We start from the raw sequence: 26,051 nt of genomic DNA on the forward strand, positions 1-26,051 counted from the left end.
CACTGAACTGGACGAGCTTGTAAGGGGAGGGAAGTGGGAAAAATGCAACCATTACATTCATTAAAGCCGAAAGCTTCTCCTTCCCTTTGAGAGACCCTGTGGCCACGCTAGATATAGGATAGAAGCTAGCTGGCTGCCTGTGCTTTTTGCATTAGCCATTTATGAAGTTCGTGGGAGTGCTAGAGGCCAGGCAGGAATGCAGGACCAACCCAGAACCCAGAGACATATCACCAAGCAAATAATGTTTCTTCTATAGCAGCAGTGCATATGGCTGGCTGTACTTTTCAACCCAGCCTTCCTCCTGGTCTGCTGAACTGAGAGGTCTGCAGCCCAGCGTGACACTGTTAGGCACTCATTTACCCTACAGGGCTTCCTTTTCTGTTGGACCAGCCTCAGTGATTCAGATTTAAAGCTTCCACAAGGTGGGTAATGCTGAAAGTCATTGGGTTTTGTTTACAGTGGGTGGGCCACCTCTAGCTGGCCATGTGTACTTGCTTACCAGATCAGGGCTGAAGCAATAGGACACATTGGCAAACATCACAGTGGCTCCAGTTTATGCAATGGGAACTTTTTTTTTTTTTTTTTTAGTAGTTTTGTAAACCCTAAAAGCATGGAAACACCAAAGACTCAGCTCTCAATAGAAATGCTACTTTTTTACGCATTGTTGGGCTTTCTAAATTTTCATTGCACAGGGTAAGTGACTGCTTTAAAATAGATAAGAAAAGATGATTGAAAATGTCGGTATCAATGTGATCTGCTTGACTATTGGACTACTGAATGTCTATTTGTGACCGGGAGATAAACCGTATAGCAACTATGTACTTAGTGGATTCTCTTGGTCTGTGCTTGTGGCAAAGTCTTTTTTCAAAAATAGGACGCTTTTAATGATCGTTTGTTTCTTTACATTTGAACATGAAATGCCTTGCAGTTCTATATGTTTTTCTGGTTTACATAAACTATTTAAAAACAAGCCCTTTTCCTTGTGCTTTGGACTGATGGGAAGCAGAGTTAAGGGCGTAGATTATGCAGCATGTCGGCAGCTGGGACTCATGGTGTGTGCCTGCTGATTCAGCCAATTATGTAGGCTTTCACCAAACGTGAGCGCCTTCCTCAGTCGCACACAGCATTTGCCTTTCATTCTTTTTCTTCTTTTAAATGTGATTCTGTGGAAAAGAATGCGGACACTGACAAACTCCTTCATTAGTATTTGACAGTCCTTGTACTGGCTTAGGGAAAAAAAAAAACCATTCCATGAGCTGGGAAATTATACCGATCCTCAAAATGCACCAAAAATATTGCTTGCATGCAAGGGCCTCAATAATCGTGTGCTAATGGGAGATTTGTGGGAAAAAAAACCCCTTTAACTTACAAATGTATTTGCGGCCAAGCCACAGCCCTAACAGCAAAATCAGCAAAAACACGTTTCGGACTCAATGCTGTGTCTCAAGGGGAATTTCCAAATATCTACAAGATACAGTTTACAACATGTGGCTATGTCAGGCTCATAATTGTGTTACCTTGTGTCGCAAAAGGGGATTATTAGTGTTTTCTAAACAAAAGAAAAATACTTGGCTTAAACTGCAACTAGGTGAATTCCCCTTCAGCTTCGCAGATGATTACTGGACACAGATCCGCCTTGTGCGCGCCGAGCCCTAGGGGAGCCCCGATGGCTTTCCCCGTTCCCCCCCCCCCCCCCCCCCAGCTTCCCCTCCCTTCCCCTACCTAACCCGCATCCCAGCCCTATCTAAACCTCCCTCTTAGCTTTGTTAGATAAGTTGCGCCTGCCTCTGGCCAGGCGTAGGTTGCGCGCGCCGGCCTAGAGGGCCTTCAGAGCCCTCTGGCCATGCCCACGCCGCCCCCTGGACTGCCCATTCCCCGCCCCTTTTTTCGAGCCCCATGACATAAGCGCGCCCCGGGGCTTACGTGCGTCGCCAAGCCTATGCAAAATAGGCTCGGCGCGCGCAGGAGCGGGTTTTCGGGGTTATGCGCGTAATATACGCACGTAACCCTTTGAAAATCTGCCCCTTATAGTATATGTGCATGCAAAAGTGAAAATACCCGCATATTTTCAACTTTTATAAAATATGGAAAACACAAGTAGAAGCTACTTACACATGTATATGTTAATTTTTACACATGTATACTTTTGAAAATTCACCCTCTTAGTATGGCATTTTGTGTGCGTGCAGCCTGGAACTCCTGTAGTACAATTTCTCCAGGCGTCATGAATGCAGCATTCCATTCTTTAGAGCTTCACTGGCGCCAGAGTACGAACGCGTCCCTGATAGACCTAAAAACTCATGTGCATATGTTATTTGGTAGTTAGTATGTTGTTAACTGCGGCTTAAATGGCTGAGTTCCCCCATCACTGTTTTGTAATTAAAGCCTCTGCAGAGAATAAAACCACAGATGCGGTACCCAAAAGAAATTTAAATCATTGTTGTTCTTTAAAAGAAGGTAATTACAATTTGCAAAACCCTCCAATGCAGTTTGTAAATACTTAATAATATCCACTTTCAGGACTGCTGCCAAATGAAAATCCATTGTTTTATGACCTTGTCAAACACAATGCTTATTTAGATAGTCAAATCCATTATCATGTTTTATTGCGATAATTTGTATTTAGATTTTCAGGATCTTTACAGTAACCCAAATAATAACAACAACAATTTGGATTTACGTAGTTTATTCATCCAAAAGGATTGAAATACACTGTTCTGTTATAGCATCACTGAAACATATACAGCTATTTTGGGGGTAGAAGAAATGGTGCTATAATTATTATTGTAACTAATAATAACAATGTGTAGTTATATTTGAATAGACCAAGACACAGGGAAATAAATTAGCTTCTACAAGCTCATGCACAGAAACAGTGGCAAGTTCTTTGTACCAGAGCTTGTTGGCTTAGTTCAAGCTTGCTGGCTTTGAACTAATGTAAACCCCCACTGCCTATGGGAGGGGACCCAAAAATAGCTCCACCTCTCAGCTGTGTGACTACATGCGCCCACATAACTAAAGGGTCTCTCATGGACAGAGAGAAGAGGCTGGAGCAGAAAATAAAAACAGTCATAAAATAAAATAAACATACAATGTAAACATAGAAGCATAGAAATGATGGCAGAAAAGGTCCAAATGGGCCATCTAGTCTGCCCAGTAAGCTTATGGTAGTTTGTGCTGTGCCGTGTAGGTTACCCCCCATGCTTACCTGTTTCCCAGGACCCTCATCGGTTGCTGTTGAATCCAATTCCCTGTTATGCCTTGCCGTTGAAGCAGAGAGCAATGTTTGAGTTGCATTAAAGTATCAGTCTGATTGGTTAAGGGTAGTAACTGCCGTATTAGCAAGTTACCCCCTTACTTGCTTCCCTAGACCATAAAAGTCAGGGCTCTCGGTTGAATCTGAATCCATTTCCCCTTTTCCCCCTGCCCTTGAAGCAGAGAACAATGATGGAGTTGCATCAACAGTATCAAGGCTTATTGGGTAAGGGTAATAACCGCTGCACCATCAAGTTACTCCGTGCACTCTATTCTTCATTTCCATCTTTCAGCCTTTCGGGTTCCGCAGTATTTAACCCTTGCCCTTTTGAATTTTTTCACGGTTTTGGTTTTCACCACCTCCTCTGGAAGGGCATTTTTTATTGAATAACAACTTTAGTCTCCATTAAAGGGCTCGGGTTTTGTTCATGGTATTTTTTTGAGCTTATAAGTATACAATTTTTCCAGTTGTTTGAAATTCAGCGGTGAACCTGATCCCATCCTTCAGCTGAATTCAACTATTCATCATGCAGCTATGAAGAGATGGCCACGATCTGTGTGGAATCCACCTCAGCCACTTGACTGTGTGCTCTCCAGTTGGTCGTCCTGGAGCGGCTGTGACCCTTGCCAGAAGAAGCGGGTGAGTTTTAATAAATTATAAATATAATATTAGTAGAGTGTAGTCTCTCCTGTGCATTTTTATATCACAGCATTCAGTTTGATGTATGGGAATCTGGATGGCGTAATATTGAATTACACTTTCCTTTCTCTTATGTTTAAATACCACTCTAGTTTTAACATAATAATATGTAACATTAGCTTGTGGTTACAGTCCAATGGAACTGTTCTGCATTTAGGCAGTGCAACACAAAATGAAGGTGCATACATTATTGATTATTGAATGTCTTCTCTGGATGTAAGCCATGAAATCAAAAGCTTTTATTAATAACATTTAATTATCATCAAAATTGCACAAACCTAGGGAATGCTATTGCTATTGAGAAATTTTCAGAATGGAAGAAAGCAGGTTTTGAAAGGCATTCGAGAGTTTACTGTATATGGTGATGTGACCTTGCTTATCAGATTTATTTATTTATTTATTTATTTTTGGTTTTTATATACCGGAAGTTCCTGTATACAATACATATCACTCCGGTTCACATTTAACAGAAATAACTATCGCCGGGGAGGCGGTTTACATGGAACATATCGAATTAATAAACGGATAATATATAATAAAGTACAATCTATTGGGAAAAACAACTAAGATCAACTTAGAACACAACTTGGAAACATATATCTGAAGTAATATAAACATTAGATTATTGCTGTAAGGCAAGGATGGTTGTTGTTCTTCTTGCTTTTAGCTCTCTGGGAAAGCTTGACGGAAGAGCCAAGTCTTGAGTTTCACTTTAAAAGTAGTATGGCACGGCTCAATGCGGAGGTCCGGTGGTAGGGAGTTCCAGAGAGACGGGCCCGCTGTAGATAGAGCACGTTTCCTCAGGGTAGATTTTGCAGGTTGGGTGATCATTCTGTTCTGGTATGCCCTTCTGGTTGGTTTTTTAGAGGAGTGTAGTTGAAGCTGGAAGGTTAAGTTGAGTGGAGAGATGTGATGTAGGGCCTTATGAATCATCATGCAGGTTTTGAACTGAATCCTATATTTGATGGGCAGCCAATGGAGATGCTGGAGGATCGGGGTGATATGGTCCCTTTTTTTGGCGTTTGTAAGTATCCTTGCAGTGGCATTCAGTACCATCTGGAGTGGTTTGGTGGTGTATGCTGGAAGGCCCTGCAGGAGTGAATTGCAGTAATCTAGTTTAGGGAGAATGATGGCTTGGAGTACTGTGCGGAAATCCCTATAGAGTAGAAGAGGCTTTAGTTTCTTTAGCACTTGTAATTTAAAGAAGCATTCTTTTGTAGTGTTATTTATGAATTTATTGAGGCTGAGTCTGTTGTCTAGTAGTACTCCCAGATCTCTGACTTGAGGTGCGGTGGCATATCCTGAGGTGTCTCGAGAGTTGCTGGATGTTGGCGGGGCAGGTTGATCCGGTGCTATTATGAGTATTTCCGTTTTGTTGGTGTTTAGAACCAGGTTGAGGCTGGTTAGAAGATCGTTGATGGATGAGAGACATTTTTTCCAGTAGTCCATGGTTTTGTGTATGGTCTCCGTGATAGGGATGAGAATTTGTATATCATCCGCGTATAAGAAATGGGTGAGCTTGAGGTTAGTAAGTAGATGACAGAGTGGGAGAAGGTAAATGTTGAAGAGGGTGGGGGAGAGTGATGATCCTTGTGGTACTCCCATCTTGGCTTGGATGGGGTGAGATTCCTTGTTGTTTATCTTAACTTTGTATGTTCTGTTCTCTAGGAAGGACTTAAACCAATTGAAAGCTGTTCCTGTGATGCCGATGTCTGTAAGACGTTGTAGTAGGCTAGAGTGGTTCACGGTGTCGAACGCTGAGGAAAGATCCAGAAGCGCGAGGAGACAAGGTTGGCCTTTTTCGAGATTGAAGATAATGGTGTCCGTTAGTGTGGATAATAAGGATTCGGTGCTCTTTTTCTTCCGGAATCCATATTGGTTAGTGGTGAGGATATTGTTGTCGTCAAGGAATTCAGAAAGTTGTCTGTTGACAATTTTCTCCATGATTTTAGCTAGCATGGGGAGGTTAGCTATAGGTCTGTAGTTAGCCGGGTCTGTGGTGGGAAGGTTGGGTTTTTTGAGGAGAGGTTTGAGCAATGCTAACTTGAGTTGGTCCGGAACTTGGCCTTGGGCGAGGGAGCAGTTAATGATATCTGCAACTGGCTTGGCAATGATGTCAGGGATTGAACTCAGCAGGTTTGATGGTATATGGTCTAAGGGGTGAGAGGACGGTTTTATCTTCCTAAGGATGTTCGCTATTTCTAGGGTGGACGTGGGTTCAAGAATTTCAAGCGCTGCTGTGTATGTGTTGGTTTGACGGGCGGTTGCTGTAGCTGATTGCGGGCTGTGGTTGCTTGCATGGCTTGTGTGCGGCGTAGGCCCTTTGAGGGGGGCTATGAGTGCGGTGATTTTGTTGTCGAAAAAGTCGGCAAGTTCACTGGCTTTTTTAAGAGCTTGTTCATCTGGGATGTTTGGTCCAGGAGGTTTAGTGAGGGCTGAGACATAGGAGAAGAGGGCTCTTGAGTCAAATGAGAAGTGGTGTATCTTTTTGGAGAAGAATTCTCTTTTTGTTTTGTTGATTTCGTTTCTGTAGGTGTTGAGGCATGATTTGTAGTTGAGGAGGGTTGTTGTAGATGGGCTTTTACGCCATTGGTTTTCCTTGCTTCTAAGCTCGTGTTTACGAGTCTTCAGCTCTGTGGTGAACCAAGGTTTCCTGTTGTCTTTGTCCGGGTTGATAGACTTTGTTGTCATGGGACACACTTGATCTGCAACCTTGTTGGTGATGTTGCTCCATGATGAGGTTGCTGAATTGGCGTCAGTGAGGTCCAGATTCATTAGTTCTTTGGCTAGGTGTTTGCTTAGGTGATCTCCTGAGCACTGTTTCCTGACTGAGATGGTGATTGTTTGAGTTGTTTGGGGAAGAGGCTCAAGGATCTTTAACGTTGAGGAAATGACTAGGTGGTCCGTCCAAGGAACCGCAAGGCAGGTTGGGGTGGAGTGGGATGAAAGACCTTCGTTTATAAAGATCAGGTCTAAAGTATGACCAGCTTTGTGGGTGGGTTCTGTCACAATTTGTCTGAAACCCATATGGTTGAGGGAGGAGAGAAGAGTTTTGCAGTTGGAGGAATGAGGTTGGACATCCACGTGGAGGTTGAAGTCTCCCATCAAGATGGCCGGTTTTCCTGAATTTAAGTGTTTTGCTGTTAGTTCTATGATTGGGGAAGGGTCGGATTCCAAAAGACCGGGTGGAGCGTAGATTAGCGCGATAGTCAGATGTTTAGAGTTGAATAAAGCGAATTCCATATTTGCTATAGTATTGGATGTCTGCAATGTCAGACCTAGCGATTTTTTTGTTGCTAAGAGGAGGCCTCCTCCTCTTTTTTTGCGTCTGGGTATGGACAGTATGTCGTAGGTCTGGATAGGAAGCTGGTTGATTAGGGTTGTGTCAGTTGGTTTTAACCAGGTTTCTGTGATGGCACAGATGTCTGGTTTAGAGTCGGATAGGAAGTCATTGAGTATGTGTGTTTTCTTGGATATGGATTGCGCATTAAACAGCGTGATTGAAAACAGAGCCAGGCCAAGGCATTGGGTGATGGGTGTCAGCATGATGGGCCTGAGTCTCTGTTGGCGGTTGTGGTGGAGTGGTGTGGTGGGGAGCTTAGGTGCTCTCCACCTTTGGTTGTGGATGATGGGGATGGTTAGGGGGTGCATGATGGGAAAAGGGGTGGGTGTGTAGCCCGTAGGAAGTATCCAGTAGACAGGGGGGAGTTCTAGGCTAGTGGTGTCCTGAAGCGGGAGGACTTCTCGGTATGGGTCTTACACTGAGGTCACATCAAGCAACCATGGAGTTAGGCCCGAAGGGAGGGCTCAGCCTTCTAAAATGCTGGATGCTGGAGTGGCTGGTCTCATGCTGGATGCTGGAGTGCCTAGACGCTGGGGTGCCTGGTCGGATGCTGGGTGCAGGAGTACCTGGTCGAATGCTGGAGTGTCTGGACGAATGCTGGGGTGCCTGGTCGAATGCTGGAGTGCCTGGTCGAATGCTGGATGCTGGGGTGCCTGGTCGAATGCTGGGGTGCCTGGTCGAATGCTGGAGTGTCTGGACGAATGCTGGGTGCAGGGGTGCCTGGTCGAATGCTGGAGTGTCTGGACGAATGCTGGGTGCAGGGGTGCCTGGTCGAATGCTGGGTGCTGGGGTGCCTGGTCGAATGCTGGATGCTGGGGTGCCTGGTCGAATGCTGGGGTGCCTGGTTGAATGCTGGGGTGCCTGGTTGAATGCTGGAGTGTCTGGACGAATGCTGGGTGCAGGAGTACCTGGTCGAATGCTGGAGTGCTCCATTTCAGCTCAAAATAATAAAAAGCCATGTACTAATGGAAAATCTAACTGCATAAAATACTTTGCAGCATTAACATTTACTGCTTATACCAGGTCCAAAATTAGATTTAATGGAGAAGCAGATCCATTATTCATCCAAAGAGAGAAACGTCAGGCTTGGTTCAGGTTCAGCAGATAAGACTTGGCAAAAGTGCAATGAAGCAAGTCGAAATCTTACTTTAAGAATTAACAGGTCACCCTTACCCATAGCTACTAAAAGACAAACAACAGAAAGAAAAATTAAGAAAATATAGTCTGCGATGGACAGATATTATTTGACTTCATTAAATGGACACTGTTCCACCCAAAGAAGAATATACTATGCAGGGAGAAGATAGATACAGGATGGTCTATGGATGAAATAAACTGAGTTACAAGCAAAAATTAAAGGAAATTAAACATAAGATCATATTTAAGTTTTAGGGAAAAAATGTGTAAAAATCCTGCAAATCAGTTTGCATAGTTTTGAAATAGTAGTTCTTTTCCCCTAGATTTTATTTTCATGCAACTTCTGGAAGGGAAAAATATGCACAGAATATCTGTATAAACAAAAATGTCTGTAAAAAGCACCGTAGGAATTTTCGGTTTGAGTAGATAAAAGCAAACCAGCTAATATAAAGGTGAATTTTAAAAACCTGACGTACGCATTCATTAGGGGATGTGTGAATATGTCGGGCTTGCGTGCGCCGAGCGGATTCTAAAAGCTGCTGAGATATTCTCATATCTCCCAGAGCACGCTCAGAAGTTTTCAAAAAGGGGCGGAGCATGGGGGTTGGTCTAGGTGGAGCTTGAACATTTTGGGGCGTCAACCTGAGATGTGCACGTAAATACTTACGTGATCTGGTGTGCACTGAGGCCCCCGGCTGCGTAACTTTATTTCTGCAATGGATGACATGCAAGTTATCAAAGAAAGAAAAATATTTATTTATTTATTTATTTTATTTATTTAACTTCTTTTACTATACCGACACTCAAGACCAGGTCTTATCGTACCGGTTTACATTAGAACAAGGGGAAAAATCAATTAACGTATAAGTGGAAAAGAGAAGTTACATTAAAACAGGGAGAGTAAAAACATGGATGTCGGAAGATAGGACAGAATTAAGTAATTGAACAATAAGTTAACAAAATTACAAACTATAAATTAACATAAAACAATAAATTAATAATACAGAAAACATGGATTATAATCAGCGGAAATATACATGGAAATATATATATATGGAATATATACAGCTGGAATATACATGTTATGTCAGATGGGAGGAGTGGCGGGGGTGAGGGAAAAGGGTGGGTTGAGGCAAATAGGCAGATCTGTGGGATTTTAAGGGTCAGGGATAACTGGAGAAAGTGAAGGATATTAAACTGGGGAGGGGGGGGTTTGGAGGACCTCTCTCTTAACTGGGAGCATTGCGGACGAACTGGTAAAAGTGGGAATACCGTCGGCATTCGCCCCTTTTAAAATCCCCTGATTTATGCAGTAGAAGCGGGATTTGCATGTCCATGTACGCGCCCACCTAAAATTTGGCATATATGCGTACAGCCAGGCGATTTTATAACATGCGTGTATACACGCGCACAAGTTATGAAATAGCCGCGTCCCTGGGTGCAGGCTGACTCATGTGCACATTGGCGCCCGCGTGCCAGTTTGAAAGTTACCGTCATAGTGTAATTTAATTTTCAGAAGATATTTGACAAAGTAACCCATGGGAGACTCCTCAGGAAATTAAAAAAGCATGGGATGGGAGGCAGTGTCCAATTGTGGACTGATAACTGGTTAAACAGCTGGAAACAGGGGGTAGGAATAAATAGTCAGTTCTCCAAAATGGAGAAAGGCCATTAGTGGAGTTCTCCAGGGGTCTGTACTGGAATCTGTGCTGTTTAACATATTCATAAATGATCTGGAAAAGTAAACAATGAGTTAGGTGATCAAATCTATAGATGACACAAAAGTATTCAAAGTTGCTAAATAGCAGTAGATTCTGGGGCACTGCAGAAGGACGTTACAAGACTAAGAGATTGGGCATCTGAATGGAAGATGAAATTTAATGTGGACAAATGTAAAGTGACGCACATAGGAAAAAATAATCCCAACTAAAAGGTACATGATGCTGGGTTCCGTATTAAGAGTCATTACCCAGGAAAAGGACCTCGGAGCCCTTGTGCGCAATGGGCCGGATTTTAAAAGCCCTGCGCGCGTAAATCCGGCCGGATTTACGCGCGCAGGACGCGCGCTGGCGCGCCTATTTTGCATAGGCCGCCGGCGCGCACATAGCCCTGGGACGCACGTAAGTCCCAGGGCTTCGTAAAAGGGGCGGGAGGGGGCGGGTCAGGGGGCGGTTCAGGGCGGGTGCAGGGGGCGTGGCGCCAGCCCGGGGGCGTGGCCGAGGCCTCCAGACCAGCCCCCGGGTTGGGTGATGGCACGCCAGCAGCCTGCTGGCGCGCGCAGATTTACACCTGCCTCGGGTATCGGCTTCGCGCGTATCTTATAAAATCCAGCGTACTTTTGTTCGCGCACGCGCTGTTTTTGAAAATGTACCCCATTATATTGAAATCTTCAGTTCAGTGTGTGATGGCAGTCAAAATGCAAGCAGAATGTTAGGAATGATCTGAAAAGGAATGGAGAATAAAATGGAAAATATCATCTTGCCTCTGATAAGATCCATGGTGCACCCGAATCTTGGTGTCCCCCCCATCTCAAAAAAGACATAGCAGAACTAAAGAAGTTACACAGAAGGTCAACCAAAAATGATAAAGTGTGTGGAATGGCTCCCCTACAAAGAGACCTGCTGCATTTTATGGCTCTTCAGCTTGGAAAAGAGGTGGTTAACAGGGAACATGATACAAGTTTATTAAATCATGAGGGGGTAGAACGAGTAAATAAAGTATATTTATTTACCCTTTCAAAAAATGCTAAAATAATACTCCAGGAAGCTAACAACCAGCAGAATTAAAATAAATCTTGGAAAATCCTTCTTCACTCAGTGAGCAATCAAGCTGTGTAATACCTGTTGCTAAAGGACATAGCCAAGGCAAGTAGAGTGGAGGGGTTTAAAAGATGTTTGGACAAATTCCTTGAGGAAAACTCCATAGAACATTATTAGTTGAGTAGAATAGAAAAAAAATGTTGCTGTACCTGGTACTGAGTAACAAGGAATGGATCTGCTCTTTGGGATCTGCTGGGTACTCGTGACTTGGACTTGCCACTGTCAGAGACAGGATGCTGGACTCAAAGGTCCCCGTGGTCTGACCCAGCATGATATTTCTTGTGTTCTTCTGTCCATATTGATAGATAGATAGATAGATAGATAGATAGATAGATAGATAGATAAAGATATATGAAACAAAGGTTTGATGTTTAATAATGTGTTATTTTCAGGATTGTTCAGGGGAAAGGTGATGGTGGTGGGTTCATTCTGATTGTTGAGCTTAATGCTCAAAATCTCACATAGAGGGGGTTTTTGGGAGGGGTGCAAGGCTGAAGGTTCAAAGAAGGGAGCCCCCAGTCAGTCAGGGGTTGTGGATATCCATGGTGAATGCACCGCTTCCATTGCCTGAAGATGTTCCTCATTTGCATTCATTGTCTATATCCTCAAAACCCAATTGGCTGGAATTTTCTAGGTCACTTTTGGGAACATGTCTATTAATAAATTTGCATTGGCCCTGCTCATAGTGCATGGATCTTCCCATCACGCTTATACCAGCCCGCACAGGCCTGAAGGAAGAAGACATTTCAGGAGATACTTGTATGGGCCTAAGCAGGATAGAAGAAGGTGGAGGGGGGCTTGCATTAGCCCACATGGGCTGGAAGGAGGTGGTGGCCTTTGACTGATAGAGATGTGCATTTGTTTTAAATGAATAGAACATCCAAACTGAAAATAGCCTTGCCTGAAAATACCCAAAAATGGGGTATTTTTTGTTTGTTTAGCAAAAAATAGACCTCCCTTGGCCCCTCAGTCCCCTCTGCTGCTTCCCAGTGCCTTCCTAGACCCCTCCAGTCCCCCTCCTGTCCCTATGGCACCCAGGTCTATCCAGCTGGGCTGAGCAGAGCTCAACTGGGGGGCACCTACCCCAGGTTCCCCCCCCCCATGTGCTGGGATCGGGGACTTTCCCGGCCCTCATCCTTTTAATGGGAAAGAAAGTGGCAAGAACAATTCCCAATCACTCCTGCTCTTTGCAAATCCTTTGAAGAATGATGCTGGCCAGCCCTTAGGCCGGCGCCATTTTGACATCACTCATTGTGCCAGTCCAAGAACCAGCCAGCGCCATTTTTTTAAAAGGATTTGCAAAGGACAGGAGTGAGTGGGCATCGATTACTCAGAGAGCAGGAGGGGAGTCAGAAGGGCCTGGGGAGGTCCCAGCTGGGCTTGGCTCAACCCAGCAAAGTAGGCCAGATGCCGCAGGTTTCTTGGTGGGGGGGAGGGTGTTAGAGGGCCCCGGGAAGAACCTGTTTGAGTCTTTTTTTTTGTTGTTGTTGTTTTATGTTGATTTCAGTTTAGGAAATGAACCGATGTGAAATAAACATTAAACAAACTGAAAAAAAAAAATTGGAATCCATTTTTATGGCCTGCACATCCCTAGTGACTGACTATGCATCTCCCAGCACAGAGAAGGAAAACCTCAGCAGCAGACCGCCGGGAGCAGGTTAATGGGGGAGGGGAGGAGGGAAGGAAGAGAATACTGGGGCCGAGGAGGCGGGTGGTGCTCAATAGCGGCCTAGTGGTTCCCGCAGGGGGATGAGAACCAGGCAGGCCAGGCCTCAAATCCCACTTCTCCCACTAGTGCTTCCTGTGACCTTGGGCCAGTCACTTTGCCCTCCACTACCTCGGGTACAGACAGATTGCCAGCCCCCAGCGGGAGGGTACTACCTAGCACACCGGATTGTAATTTGCCTTGAGCTTGGATTTGGACAGGAAGTAATAAAATCTCAAAAGCAAACATGGAAACAATAAAATGCAGCCCAGCCTCAAAAGTTTGCCCTGGGGCCCTTTAAGTGGTTAAAGTGGCCCTGAATATTGCAATAAGGAGAGGAACTGAGCAGACTAAGGGGGCATTCATTCTTTGTTTGCCATCACGGTAAGTTTTGAAACCAAATCTGTCTGCCAGTTGGGACTTTATACTGACATTCAAAAACTGGATTAGATCAATGTGTGTGTGTGAGAGAGAGAGAGAGAGAGAGAAAGGGAGAAAGAGAAGAGGTGGGGGATGGGCATGATTGGCGGGTGTATGTGAAAAGAATTAATGAGACACCTGTTAATAGAAAAGGTTATCCTTTATGGTCCCATGACCTGCTACATCCCCAAGATTCCTTCAGCTCGTTTTAAAAATAGCGTGCAGTAGCTTCTTTAATTTTCAGCTCTTGTTAGAGATGATGTCTCATCTAAGTGAATCTCTAAAAGATTTTATTTTAGTCTTTCAGGATGTATACCAATAACAAATGCAGAGTTCCTTTTTAAGGTTAAATAAGGTTCAACCGGAAGGTTATTGTTTTTAATTGGGATCACAGCATTCAAGATCCTGTACTTAAATACCTCCGTTCTCTGTCTACGTAGTACAGGTATGCACGAGTGGAACAACCTTCTCAGTTCGGTGGCGACCCATGCAATTTCTCTGACAAAGAAGAAGCAGCTTGTGTTACAAGCACTCCTTGCAGAACCGCACAGAGGTGTGAAGGTTTTCCATGTACAATAACAGGTGCTTATTTCATTTTGTTGAGTGCTCCTTACTTTCGGTTTGATCCGTTGGGCATAGCCTGCACTGTCTTTGCTTAGATCGCTTTCTGCTCTCAGCTCACGGATAAGCCATTACCTGGCTCTAAGGTGAGTGAGGAAATATTATACTCTGCATCTTTTGCCTGCAAAGACTGGGAAACTGCCATGCAACATTACCCCAATCGGAAGTACCGCACAGGTATCACACTGCCAGAATGGCGAGAGCCACCATTGCACAATTGGGTTATCAGAGCCATTACAGACATCACGGTGGTCAGGATGTCTAGAAAAGAAGGCCACAACTGACTTATGCATGTCAATTAGTGATTTTTTTTTACTCTTTTCACTTGTCTGTGACATTTGGAGAAGATTCTAGAGAATTCTTTAACGTGCCTAGTATTCTACTATGCAGTAGCGAATTTATGATCACATCTGGTATCACGTTGTGCTCTACCTCTTAAAGTCCCAATCTATTTTAACAATTATTATTTTAATGCAAGATATGACAAATGCCCATGGTACCTAATAGTTTTCTTAAGGTTCTCACTACTGAGGCATATTTCAACTACCAACAGAGGTGTAATTGAATCTCCATGGGATATGAGTGAGTAGTACCACTGGTGATGGATTCTTTGCAGTAGCAATATTATAATCGAAGTATGTAACACACTATAATTTGCAGATTGGAATACCCCCAAGATGCCACTTACCCACATCTACATTGCGTACTAGTGGCATTTCATTAGCATAAACACAGAGATTGTACATTGTTCACACTTGGGTTGTCACTGCCATCCCAAGTGATACATTTAGAAGAATGCCATTTCACACATAAACTGTGTGATATAATTGATAACATTTTTGCCAAAATGACTGCTCTTATAATACAAGGGAACCGCAGGAAAACACCTCCCACCTTGACACGGTGGATAATGTGTTACTATTATACACAAAACACAATCTTTGTTGTTTCTATGAGACAGTGTAAGCTATTAGCTATTTGTTGAGTTTTCGTAGGCATGCTCTGCTTTTGAACATACTTTGCCCTATGAAATCAGGAGGGGCCACTTTTACAATTCATCCTCTACCTATAAGGGGTAATTTTTAACAGACTGCATACGTTTTAAATCAAAGGGAAAGTGCATGCATACTGTCCCTTTGAATAATATCCCACCAAAACAACTTGAACACATTTATACCTGTTGATTTGTGTGCAGACCTTTTTTGGGGGGGAAACTTTACATGCATACTTTTGAAAATCCAAAACTATGTGATCAGTGTAAATCACTGCCAGACCCATCCCCCGAGAACACTTCCGCACATAGAGGCTATGCACGGGGCCGGGGAGAGCGGGAATTCATCCCGTGCCAGCTAAGAAAAGTAGGCCCCTATGTAAGGTCCTGATGTGATACTTAATAAGAGAAGTTGTTTTCTAAATTTCCCAAATAATTTTTATTTATTTAAGAAGGCTTTACGAGCTTTTTTGTAGCAAATTCTTCAATTACAATTGAAATTTGTATGTATACATGTTAGAAACAGATATATTTAGCTTTTTTTTTTAAATTTTGCCCAACACAAGTAGGCCCCTTGAACATTGTAGGCCCTAGCCAAATGGCCATGCTGGCACCCCCTCTCCCCTGGAGTGGCTATGCATGTGAAGCTTTCCCCGCATATGGGGAGGGAGTTTTGTAACAAGCCATTGCCACGGCTAGCGCACCTTTGAAAATTATCCTCATAAAGGAAGTGACAGAAGAGAAATGGGGGAAAAAAAGGGTGACTGAAAGTGACTTTGAAAAACTTCTCCTTTACCTATCAGGAAGATGCATTCCACGGAGACTCGTTTGCAACGGGGACGATGACTGTGGGGATCAGTCTGATGAAGAAAACTGCAAGAAAGTGTATCGGACGTGCACCCAGGTGACAGAGGAATACTGGGGAATAGAGAAACTGGCAAGTGGGTGAGTCTTCTTAGCATAGAAGGTGGCGTGGTTTAATGGTCGTAGCAGGGAGCTGTTGAACTAAGGGAGCTTCTGAGACTCGCGAGTTCCAATCCTACTTTCCACGGATTCTCAGTGGGACCTTAGACATGTCACTTGGCAGATTTCTGCTTCGTTTTGTCTAGTTGTATTTGAGTAATAACAACAGTGCTCCTGTGTCCTCTCTCTCCTTTGGAAGCTGTCACACGGTTCAGGCATCACAATCTACCAGCCATGCTAGTATCTGAGAGACGATCACATGTTTTTAAAGTACTAAATTGGATTGGGATCCAGTCAGATGAAAGGCTGTATATAAATCCAGGTTAATAATCAGATTTGTCAATCAGAGGCAAAGCACATTGCTACATGATTCAAGAATCTGAAATGTTAACCTGCCTGAGTTATACGGCACCCCAGTCACTCAAATCAATGGGATCTTTTCTTGTATAAGATATTAGAGATGTGCTTCGTTTAAACACATTGGGGTAGATTTTTAAAAAGTGCGCCTTCGCGTACTTTTGTAGGCGCACCAGGCGCAAACAAGGCCCTGCTCGCGTAAATCCAGGCGGATTTACGTGAGCAGGGCTTTTAAAATCCGCCCCATTGGTTCAGGCTTCGGATCGGGAGCTCCATGGAAAATGTTGGTTTCCCACGGTTCTTTTTTTTTATTTTCGGCAATTTTCAACAAAGTGAGTTAGTGCGCACTAATAGACCTTACTGCGCATTAACAACCAGTCAGTGCGCACTATATTTTATATATTTTTTATATTTTTTTTATGGGTTGGATGGGTTCAGGATTCTAAAAATTTTGGAACTGGGACGATGGGGTTTGTTGTATGGAATGTATATTTGATGTGAGACTGGTTGAGGGATCAGCTTTGGATTGAATTTTGATGTATTGTATGATGGGGCATACGAATGCTCCATCGAGCCCAGCATCCTGTCTCTGACAGCAGGCAATTGGGGTCACACAATCAAGTGTGATAAATGAAATAAAATACAATGAACCTCTTACTGTCTCTTCTGCAGGTTAAATATCTTCACTAATAACCTTGAAGGATTAGTTTTGGATCACAGATACTATGCTGGTGGGTGCTCACCCCATTATATTATTGACACCAGATTTCGAAAACCATACAATGTAGAAAATTATATTCCAGAAGTAAGTACTGTAACAGAAAATTAGTTATTAGTATCCATTTCCCATGCTTTTATGTAAATTAATTTTATAATACTAAAATAACTTGCTGTTCTTTTTATTTTATTTTTTTTATAGTCCAGAGGAAAATATGAATTTAAATTGACTGCATATGAATCCTATTCAAATTTTGAAGAAGATATTTTCAAGGCTTTTTCTAAACAGACTAGCTCCAGTTTTGGCTTCAAAATACCTGGGGTATTTGAGCTGGGCTTCAGCTACAGTGACAGCAAATTTAAGAAGTTTATTACAAGGACAAGAAGATATTCGAGAACTGTAAGTGCTTTCACAGAATGATGTCCTTACCAGTAGAACATACAAGACTGCTCACTATATAGTATGAATTCCAATAAGGCAATACTGGAATGAATGTAAACTTCAGACAATGTCGTATTAATATGCAAAGCATCTGTGCCTAGTGACAATGCTGCAGAGAGATAAAACACGACTAGCAGAGAGTTCATGCACTACTGATGGAAAGCAGGGTGTCAGATGCAGGAATCTGATCTGGGCAGCCTCAGAAATCAGACAGGTCAGGGAGGAGGGGCAATGGTGGCTGGCTGGCAAAGGAAGCCAGGATACACATGGCTGCTCCTGGCAAAGCACCTAGAAACAAAGGAACAGTCCCTGGAGTTTAAGTCATTGGGGCCTGCTGTGGCACTGTCCCCAAGGAGAGTAAAGGAAACAAAAGTTGGAATTTGAGGGATTTATTCATGAGCAGTCTTTCATGAATACACTGTTAACGGTAGGCAGGCCCATACTGTAGGATCCTCCAACAAATCCAGAACAGAATTTGCTAAAATAAAGACTACTGCATGCCCTTACAGAAGAAATATCAAGTTTGGAGAAGTTACTGATGTGGTGGAGTGCAGCCAGAAGGGAGTAGCAATATCGGAAACAAAATTAAAACCTACTGGCTGAAAAACACCACTAAAATTAAAATACTCCCCAGAGCAGGTCCTTTACTTTCATGCACTTTTTTTTTCCATTTAGAGTAGCAAATATATCCATGCTCGTTCTGACCTGCAAGTGGCCCAATATAAACTGAAGAGCAGGAATCTGATGCTTCACTATGAGTTCTTTCAGAGGATAAAGCAGTTGCCCGTAGAGTACAATTATGGTGCCTACAGAGACCTCTTCAGGGATTACGGTACCCATTACATCACGGAAGCCACTCTCGGAGGCATCTATGAATATACTTTAATTATGAGCAGTGAACAGCTTGAGCAATCAGGTTGGTGTTTTAAGCCTTTTTCCTCTTGCCACGAGAAGCTGCTCTTCCTATATCACAGACTCTTCTTTGGATAGACATGTGGCTTGCCCATGGCTCAGCATAACCACAAATTGCAAATTTTGATATTTTCGGCCTACTTGAGAAAAATGAAGTGGTGGTTCTTTCTTCTTCATGTGAATGCCATTTTTTTATGTAACCCTTTCATGTACTTTATTTGACTCATTTGTTTGGGTTCTTTCTTCTTCACATATCATGAAAAGCAAACATCAGTAAGCACTTAAAATCTTCCCTTTCTTTCACTGATGATGTGTGAAGAAGAAAGAGCAATGGATTAATATGCCTTGCTTCCAGTGGTTGACCTCCAGAATGAATGAGACTGCAAAAAGCATGCTTTAATTAATGAAATGATTAAATATGGAAGATGTTGGCAGGTACAGACCTCTGAAATGCGACACTAATAGGTGAATTTTCAAAGGAGTTGCTCATGTAAATGTAACATACTATCATAGCAATTTTCAAAAGCCATTCATGAGTATAAAGTGCACTCATATGGGTAAATCCTATGGACATTCATTGTCATATATTGTAGCAATTTTCAAAAGCCCACTTACATGGGTAAAGTGCTTTACACATATAAAACCGTGTAAATTCTTTTGGAAATCAGACCCTAAAGTAAGATATTTGTGCAAGACCTACTGAGTCACTTTAATTAGCAGTTTAGCATTCTAATAGCTGACTTTTTGCTACATCTTTTTCAAACAACATATTCTTCATTGGCAGAGATCTTGGACCAACATGTGGTCCTTAAATTTATGTTCAACATCTCTGGATAATTTTCATTTTTGTCCAATAAAATTTATTATAATTGTCAATCCTTTTATTAGGCTGAGGACCTGTGCTATTCTCCTGACTTCTGGGGGACAACTTCATTTTCATTTTGTTTCAGAGGCCATGCTTCTTAAAGGAATGTCCCTGATTGTCAGCACTGTACACCCAACGCATTGGCATTCTCCTTTAGCAAAACAACCACCGTCAGCCGTGCCTGTGCTTTTACACTCTCATCACAGAAAACACTTAAGTGTGCGATTCCTATTCTTGGCTGAAAATCTAATCTTTATTGTATAAAGTCAGTGCATTTTTTTCCAGATGATAATCACCTCCATCCGTGCTGCTCCTCATTGTTACTGTTACTGTCATTTCTTGACACTGTTTATCTGGGCTCATCTTTTCTGGTCGGCTTGCATTACTTTTCCACCGTAAGAGCTTGCACAGATCAAGGAGACAAGGGGAAGCTTGTTAGCGGGCTCTGCTACCCGACACAAGCACATCTCACTTGTCCCCTGTGAAAAAGAACCAGGGGGGAAGGGAGCAAAGAACAAAACGAGCCAGAACATTAATCAATGCCTGTATTTGGTTTGCTTATCCATTAAAAATTAGATTTTTTTTTCCCTTTTCTATCTTCAATCAAATTGCTACAAACAAAGTTTATAATCAAAGGTTAGTGGCTCCATTCTGATGTCATAGTGTAGCGTGTTCATGAGAGATAACCATAGGGTACGGAAACAGGCGGAAAAGGACTGCAAGATACATCTTACTCTGTTCAATTTCATTCCTGATCTGTTGCTCCAGGGCTGCATTGATCTCTCTCTTGCCCTTCCCTCATCTGTGACTTAAGGATCCTCTGGGCTCATCCCAAGCTTTCTTCAATTCTGTTGCTGTTTTTGGATCTACCACCTCCCCCGGGAGGCTGTTCCCTGCATCCACCACCCTTTCCATGAAGATATCTTTTCTAATTACTTCCTATTGGGCTATACCAAAGTATAAGAAATGCCAATATCCCTCATTCATGTAATAAAAGCTTTGGTTTTCCCCTTGATGATATTGTTTTTATATGAAATAAATCTTTTTTTTTTTTTTTAATTGTATTTATTTTCCACTTTTCAGCACTACCCAAATGGACAAAGTACATCCAGATCTATGTTCTATATCTATGATTTTATGACTTACATGTGGTGCATTATCATTATAGCATCTCTTAATCTATGCCAATATCCTGTGGAGCAGCAAGCAATGTTCCCCTCTTTGAAATTGCCTCAGTTCTTAAAGAGAAATGCTGTTTTGCTACATTATAGGTGCAAACCGAGAAATGTTCTTGAAGGTCCCTGAAATGTTGTACCTAAATAATGCCTGAAATTCTAATGTGTTTTTAAGGGTACTCTTTAAGTGATGTCCAATCCTGCATGAATTTTGGATTTAATATTGGAGGAAATATTGAAGGTGTCTACGTCAGTGCAGGAATATCTGTTGGAGAATGTAAGGCACTTTTAAAAGAAATTGGAGGTAAGCATGAAAAAAAAAAGTTTTGCAAACAGACATGACTTTTGGCTTCCATGGAAACAGATGTGATTGACAGCTCTTATGTCCAGAGACGAAGCAGCAGAGAGGATGTGTGTCAGGAGTGTGGTGCATGTGGCAGAGGTTTTCTCTGGGAGTTTGTATAGTGCCCGCCTGGGCCATGATTATTAATTCTTTATCACTGGAATGAGTTCTTTCCTAAAATGCCCCAACTTAATTGGATAACTGCTACTTATAAATGAATAGTTTAAAAAACTATTATAGTTATATGCCAGATACACCGTATTTTACTGATTCAGCAATTCCCATGCCAAAACCCCACTACAGTATATGTCAGCTTGTACAATATACGAAAGGTAGTTTTGGGTGGGATCATTGGATTGGTTGGCCATGGCCCTGCAGATTAGCATGGGTCGTTTGATGAAGCCATCCGGTTCAGGCATGCTGCTCTGTTCTGTGAGAAAGGGAACGTTGATAGCACAGCTGCGGGGGCAACGAGTCTTGCATAAAAAAGAACCCTGATGGGCTCAACCTCAGAGCAGGAGTCCCTTCCAGCCTTCAACCAGAAGCCACGTTTAGGCTGGAGCAGGCCACTGTGACCACCTTTCAGCCTCCCTGGGAGAGGTGGACATTAAATCTGAAAATAAATAATGAAATGTGAGACCCCTCCCCACGTTTCATTTTCATACCAGGTACGATTACCCCTCGGTCTCCTCCACTCACTGCCTCCATCCCCCTGCTTTCCTTTCATCTCTGATCTCTCCTGCTCATGTCCCCTCCCCCACCCATTTCTCTATTCATCTCCCCCCCCCCCCCAGCAGGGCCAGTGGAAGTACTAGGTGAACTAGGCGGCTGCCTAAAGTGCTACAGGTTTAGGGACAGCAGCCTAGAGCTTCCACCAGCCCTCTTCAAATGTGGAAGCAACAGTGCAGACTTTTCTGGTGGCAGGACCATTGCCATTGGGCCTCCTACTTCCTGCCCATGGGCTAGAAGAGGAAGCATGCGTTTGATCCACACAGGTGAGAAAAAGGAGGCCCAGTCTGAAGCTGGAGGCAGGGATCTTACAGGGTCAGAAGAAAAGACTCAGAGTTCGCGGTAGAGCAGCTTCAGCTGGGCCTACATGGCTTTGGAGGAACCGGGGCAGTGGCAGCCGGGTGCACGCAGAAGAGAGGAGCCAGGGAGTAGCAGCGGCAGGGTCCGTGCAGAAGAGAGGAGCTAGAGCAGCAGCGGCAGGCCCTTTGCGGCTGAAGAGAAGAGCCGGAGAAGTGAAGCTGGGCCCTCCCAGCTGAAGAGAAGAACAGCAGTAGGGGCAGCAGGACCTGTGTGGAAGAGCAGTGGAACCAGGGCCCAAGAGAGGAACTGGAGCAGCAGCAGCAGGGCCCATACAGCCAAGGAGAGGAGCTGGAGAAGAAAGAACCAACGTCTGCTCTACAAGCAGTAGAGCGAGGAGACCTCACGATGATACATGTACCCAAGGAGGTGGCTGCTGCTGCCTACGCTATCCAGGGAGAGAGCATGTATGTGTGTGGCAGGAGAAAGAGAGCATGTATGTGTGTGGGGTGGGGATTCAGGGGACAGAGCATGTGTCTGTGTGTGAGAAAAGGGAAAAAGCATGTGGGGGAGAAAGCATGTGTGTGTGTGTGTGTGTGTGTGTGTGTGTGTGTGTGTGTGTGGCAAGGGGAACCAAGGGACAGAAAGAATGTGTGTGTATATGTTGGGGGTGGGCCAGGGTACAGAGAGCATGTGTGTGTGTGGGGAAAGAGAGCATGTTTATGTGGGAGGGAGAGACTGTACCATATTCCCTAACACACTCATTTTTTATTGGTATGATTTAACTGTTATTATTGATGTTTTATGAGATATGGTAAGGTTTCTGGTTTTCCATTGTTGCACTGCATGTAGAGTCTGGCTTGTTGTAGATTCTATTTATTTTTTGTATGGTCTCTTTATTCTGTATTCAGTGAGGGTTTGTCTGTGTCCTGCATGAATAACCGTGGTGAGACAGTCTGCTAGCTTGTAGTTTCTGAATAGGGATCTATAGCAGCCTAGCTTGTTCTGTTTTCCTAATAGGTGTAGTATTGTGTTTTAGGGCCTGGTATAATATTTGCCGTGTTGCATTCTCATAGGTAGGATTGTTATTGTTTGAGTGCTGGCAGTCATTGGGAGGTTTAGTATCTTGTAATGATAATTCTGTTTACTCTTGGCTTTCTGAGGGCCAAGTCCATATCCAACACACTGCAATAGGCTTAAAACCATATGAGTTCCAAGTGGCTTTTTAGCAGAGTTTTCTGGTTGACACCACAGTAGAACATGCAGATATGATATACATGTTGTAAGTGATATTTTTACATCAACATCTTTTTTCATGTAAAATCTTTTAATATAAATCCATAATTTTAATTGTGTGTGGGGAAGGGTGGGGGTGAGGGGTGAGGCGCCAGGCTATAAGATTTGCCTAGGGTGCCTAATATCCTTGAATGGGCTCTGCCCCCTGGTTTTCATTGTTCTCACCCTCATCCCCATTCCCACTTCTGCTCTCCCTTCCCTTTGGTAGTGGCAGAAGAGTAGGTGCCATTGGAGGAGGACTGTACTTTGCAGTATAGTGCTGCTTATTTTCGCTTTCCGTAGTTGATCACATCTTATGAGCAGAATGAATGAATTAGTCAAGGAAGGTAGGGGAAGCGGAAGCAGCAGCAGCAGCAGCAGCTCAGGCAGCTTCCTTCTGACTCCATGACTGCGGTGCTTCTGCTGCCTGTCCAGTGCTGGGAAGAGAGAGCGGCAGCTGTGCGGGCTGGGTGGGAAGGAGGTGCCTCTGATTTCTTCTGCCCCCTCAGCCCTACATCACACCAGTTCTGCCTGTCACCTTTCTCCTCCCCTCGGCCCACCTTGCATGGGCTGGCCCGTCTTTAAGTCTGTAGAAGTAAAACCCACTGCAGGGCCTGGCAAGATCAGACCAGCCTAACGATGGTCCTGCCTTTGGCCATCAAGGCTCACCCAAGCGTGAGGAGGAGAAGTTAGAAAGACAAAAGGAAGCGAGAAAAATTATTCTAATAAAAAGCAAAAAACAATTTATGTATAGAACACAGTGTGCGTGGAACTAGGATTTTATTTAAAAAAAATAAAATAAAATGATGAAAAAATAAAACACAGTTTGACACCTGATAATTCTATGTTACAGATACTTCCAGGACTGGAAAATTTGTAGAAGACTTTTTAGCCCTTGTCCGAGGAGGAGCTAGTGAATACATCACCACTCTCGCTTACAAAGACTTACCGACACCAGATCTAATGCAAGAGTGGGGAGATGCAGTTCAATACAATCCTGACATCATCACCTTAAAAGTAGGGTAATGAAGAGAGGATAGGAATATAAAATGAAGGAAACATTATTGGAAATCACATTTATAATATTTCTTTGTGGGTTTGTACATTAGTGACATCATTGGAAAAAAATGTCATTTTATTTTATTTTAGTTTTCTATTTATTTTTATTTTTTGTTGGTGTACGTAGGGAGGGTGACTGATTTTACAACAATCTACATAACTTATGTATTGCCAGTTTTCAAAGCAAACTTATACACATACATTTGCCTTGAAAATGATCGCTAAGAATACACATGCAAACTAATTGGCACAAAGTTATATCTGTTCTTTGCAGGGTGGAACTTGTGTAGTTTAATTTACGCACATAATATCGAAGTTAGGGGGTTAATTTCTAAGCTGTGTTATGAGCTTTTCGCATGCATAAAGCACCATAACGCATGATGCAATGGTAATTTAGAAAATGGTGGAGTTTGAGGCGGGATTTCTGGCTAAGTGGACTCTCTACCTGGGTAACATCAAGCTGGGTTGAGAGAACACTGTACAAATCTCATTGTTGTGTGAGTTTCCTCACTCCGAAGGACGTCAAATCTTCACAAGAGTGCACTGTTCTGTTTGTGCTTCTCACTCTGCATGTAAAAGTGGCCCCTAACCCCTACACTACTACCTAAACCTCACCTCAAGTAACTAGGTGGGCCTCATATAGAGGTATAAATACCTACCTACTAGAAGGGCCTTATAGCCAGTCTGTCTGTCTGTCTCCCCCCCCCCCCCCCCCCCCCCCAGTAGTTGTAGGTAGGAATTACAACAATTGTGGCACTTACTGCAAAGTGTGAAAAGTTATTGCACACTGCAGTAATGCACACTGCAGTAATGTGCACACTGCAGTAATGTGCTAAGATAGTGCACATTGTGATAAATAAGCTATTACCATAAAACTTGCCCCTCTTCCTATCATATGCCATAGTTTGATGAATCTAGCCCTTAGGTAGATAAATCACCCCCCCCCCCCCCAAATGCCAATTTTCTAATGTACATAAAATCATGCACACAATCTGGTTCTACACATACTTTTATGTGCAATTTAAAAAACGAGCCATTTGCGCAGACAAACCCACATTTTATACTATGTAAATGACTTTGAAAATTATCCCTACCTGCTTTGATAGGCTCATTACGTGAGTAATGATGAAAGTGCCCGCCTTGGTGTAAAATCTGAGGGAACCGTTTCCCCATGGACGTTACGCCAGTTTTCAATGGGAGCGTACTTTCCCACAAAAGCTACCTGCATCCTTTTAGACCCTCGCCTATGTGCATGTAGTTTTTGGTTTTTATTTTTTAGGAGAAAAGTTACGTGCATACTTTGGAAAATTCAAAAGTATGTACAGATGTGCAAAGGCCTTCCCCCAGCCCTGCCTCGGGAATGCCTTGGCTCACGGCGGGTAAACGTATGGGCCCTCAGGCCATATCCATCTACGTTTTCCTGCACACAAAATGGCCAGTTTTATAAAAGTCTGTTACCTGCAGAAATGGCTTCCTATGAGTTTAGCACGTGCTAAAACGAAAATAAAACGAAATGGAAAGGTTTTTATTTTTGGGGGGGAGGGAAGGGGGTTGTGTCATTTTGGATTGGAAACAACAGAAAGCAAAGCAATGTCATTATTTTATATATCCCTGCTATATAAAAGAACCTCAGAGCAGGTTTCCCTTCCAGCTTAGGCTGGAGCTGGGCATGGTGACCTCCTTGCAGGAGAGGTGGTTAGTAAATCTGAAACAAACGAATGACAGCCGGGGTCCCGCATTTCATTTCCATACTGGGTATGGTTTCTAATTTCTTGTGCAAGTTGATATAGAGAAAATGATGGATATGTTTTAATGGGGCCAAGACCTTCTACTCTTCTGGTGGTAAAGTCATTTCTGCATCTAAAACACAGGTTGACGCTCATAAATGGCTCGCTATAAAAATCACACACAACCTGATGTGGTGCC

The 26,051-nt window shown here is 43.2% G+C and overlaps 1 protein-coding gene across 1 annotated transcript in view; it reads left to right on the forward strand.

Annotated features, from left to right (window-relative positions):
* Positions 1–496: 496 nt before the first annotated feature.
* C8B (complement C8 beta chain) overlaps positions 497–26,051 on the forward strand; it is a 34,931-nt gene continuing 9,376 nt past the window's right edge. The window contains exons 1-9 of the mRNA XM_029618842.1: positions 497–693; positions 3,724–3,895; positions 13,820–13,961; positions 15,795–15,936; positions 16,984–17,116; positions 17,231–17,428; positions 18,146–18,386; positions 20,598–20,726; positions 23,920–24,083. Of these exons, the coding sequence (XP_029474702.1) occupies positions 611–693; positions 3,724–3,895; positions 13,820–13,961; positions 15,795–15,936; positions 16,984–17,116; positions 17,231–17,428; positions 18,146–18,386; positions 20,598–20,726; positions 23,920–24,083 (1,404 nt within the window). The 5' untranslated portion in view covers positions 497–610. The remainder of the gene's footprint in view (positions 694–3,723; positions 3,896–13,819; positions 13,962–15,794; positions 15,937–16,983; positions 17,117–17,230; positions 17,429–18,145; positions 18,387–20,597; positions 20,727–23,919; positions 24,084–26,051) is intronic.

The sequence above is a fragment of the Rhinatrema bivittatum genome, chromosome 10 (genome assembly GCF_901001135.1).
Source record: "Rhinatrema bivittatum chromosome 10, aRhiBiv1.1, whole genome shotgun sequence".
Lineage (NCBI taxonomy): Eukaryota > Metazoa > Chordata > Amphibia > Gymnophiona > Rhinatrematidae > Rhinatrema > Rhinatrema bivittatum.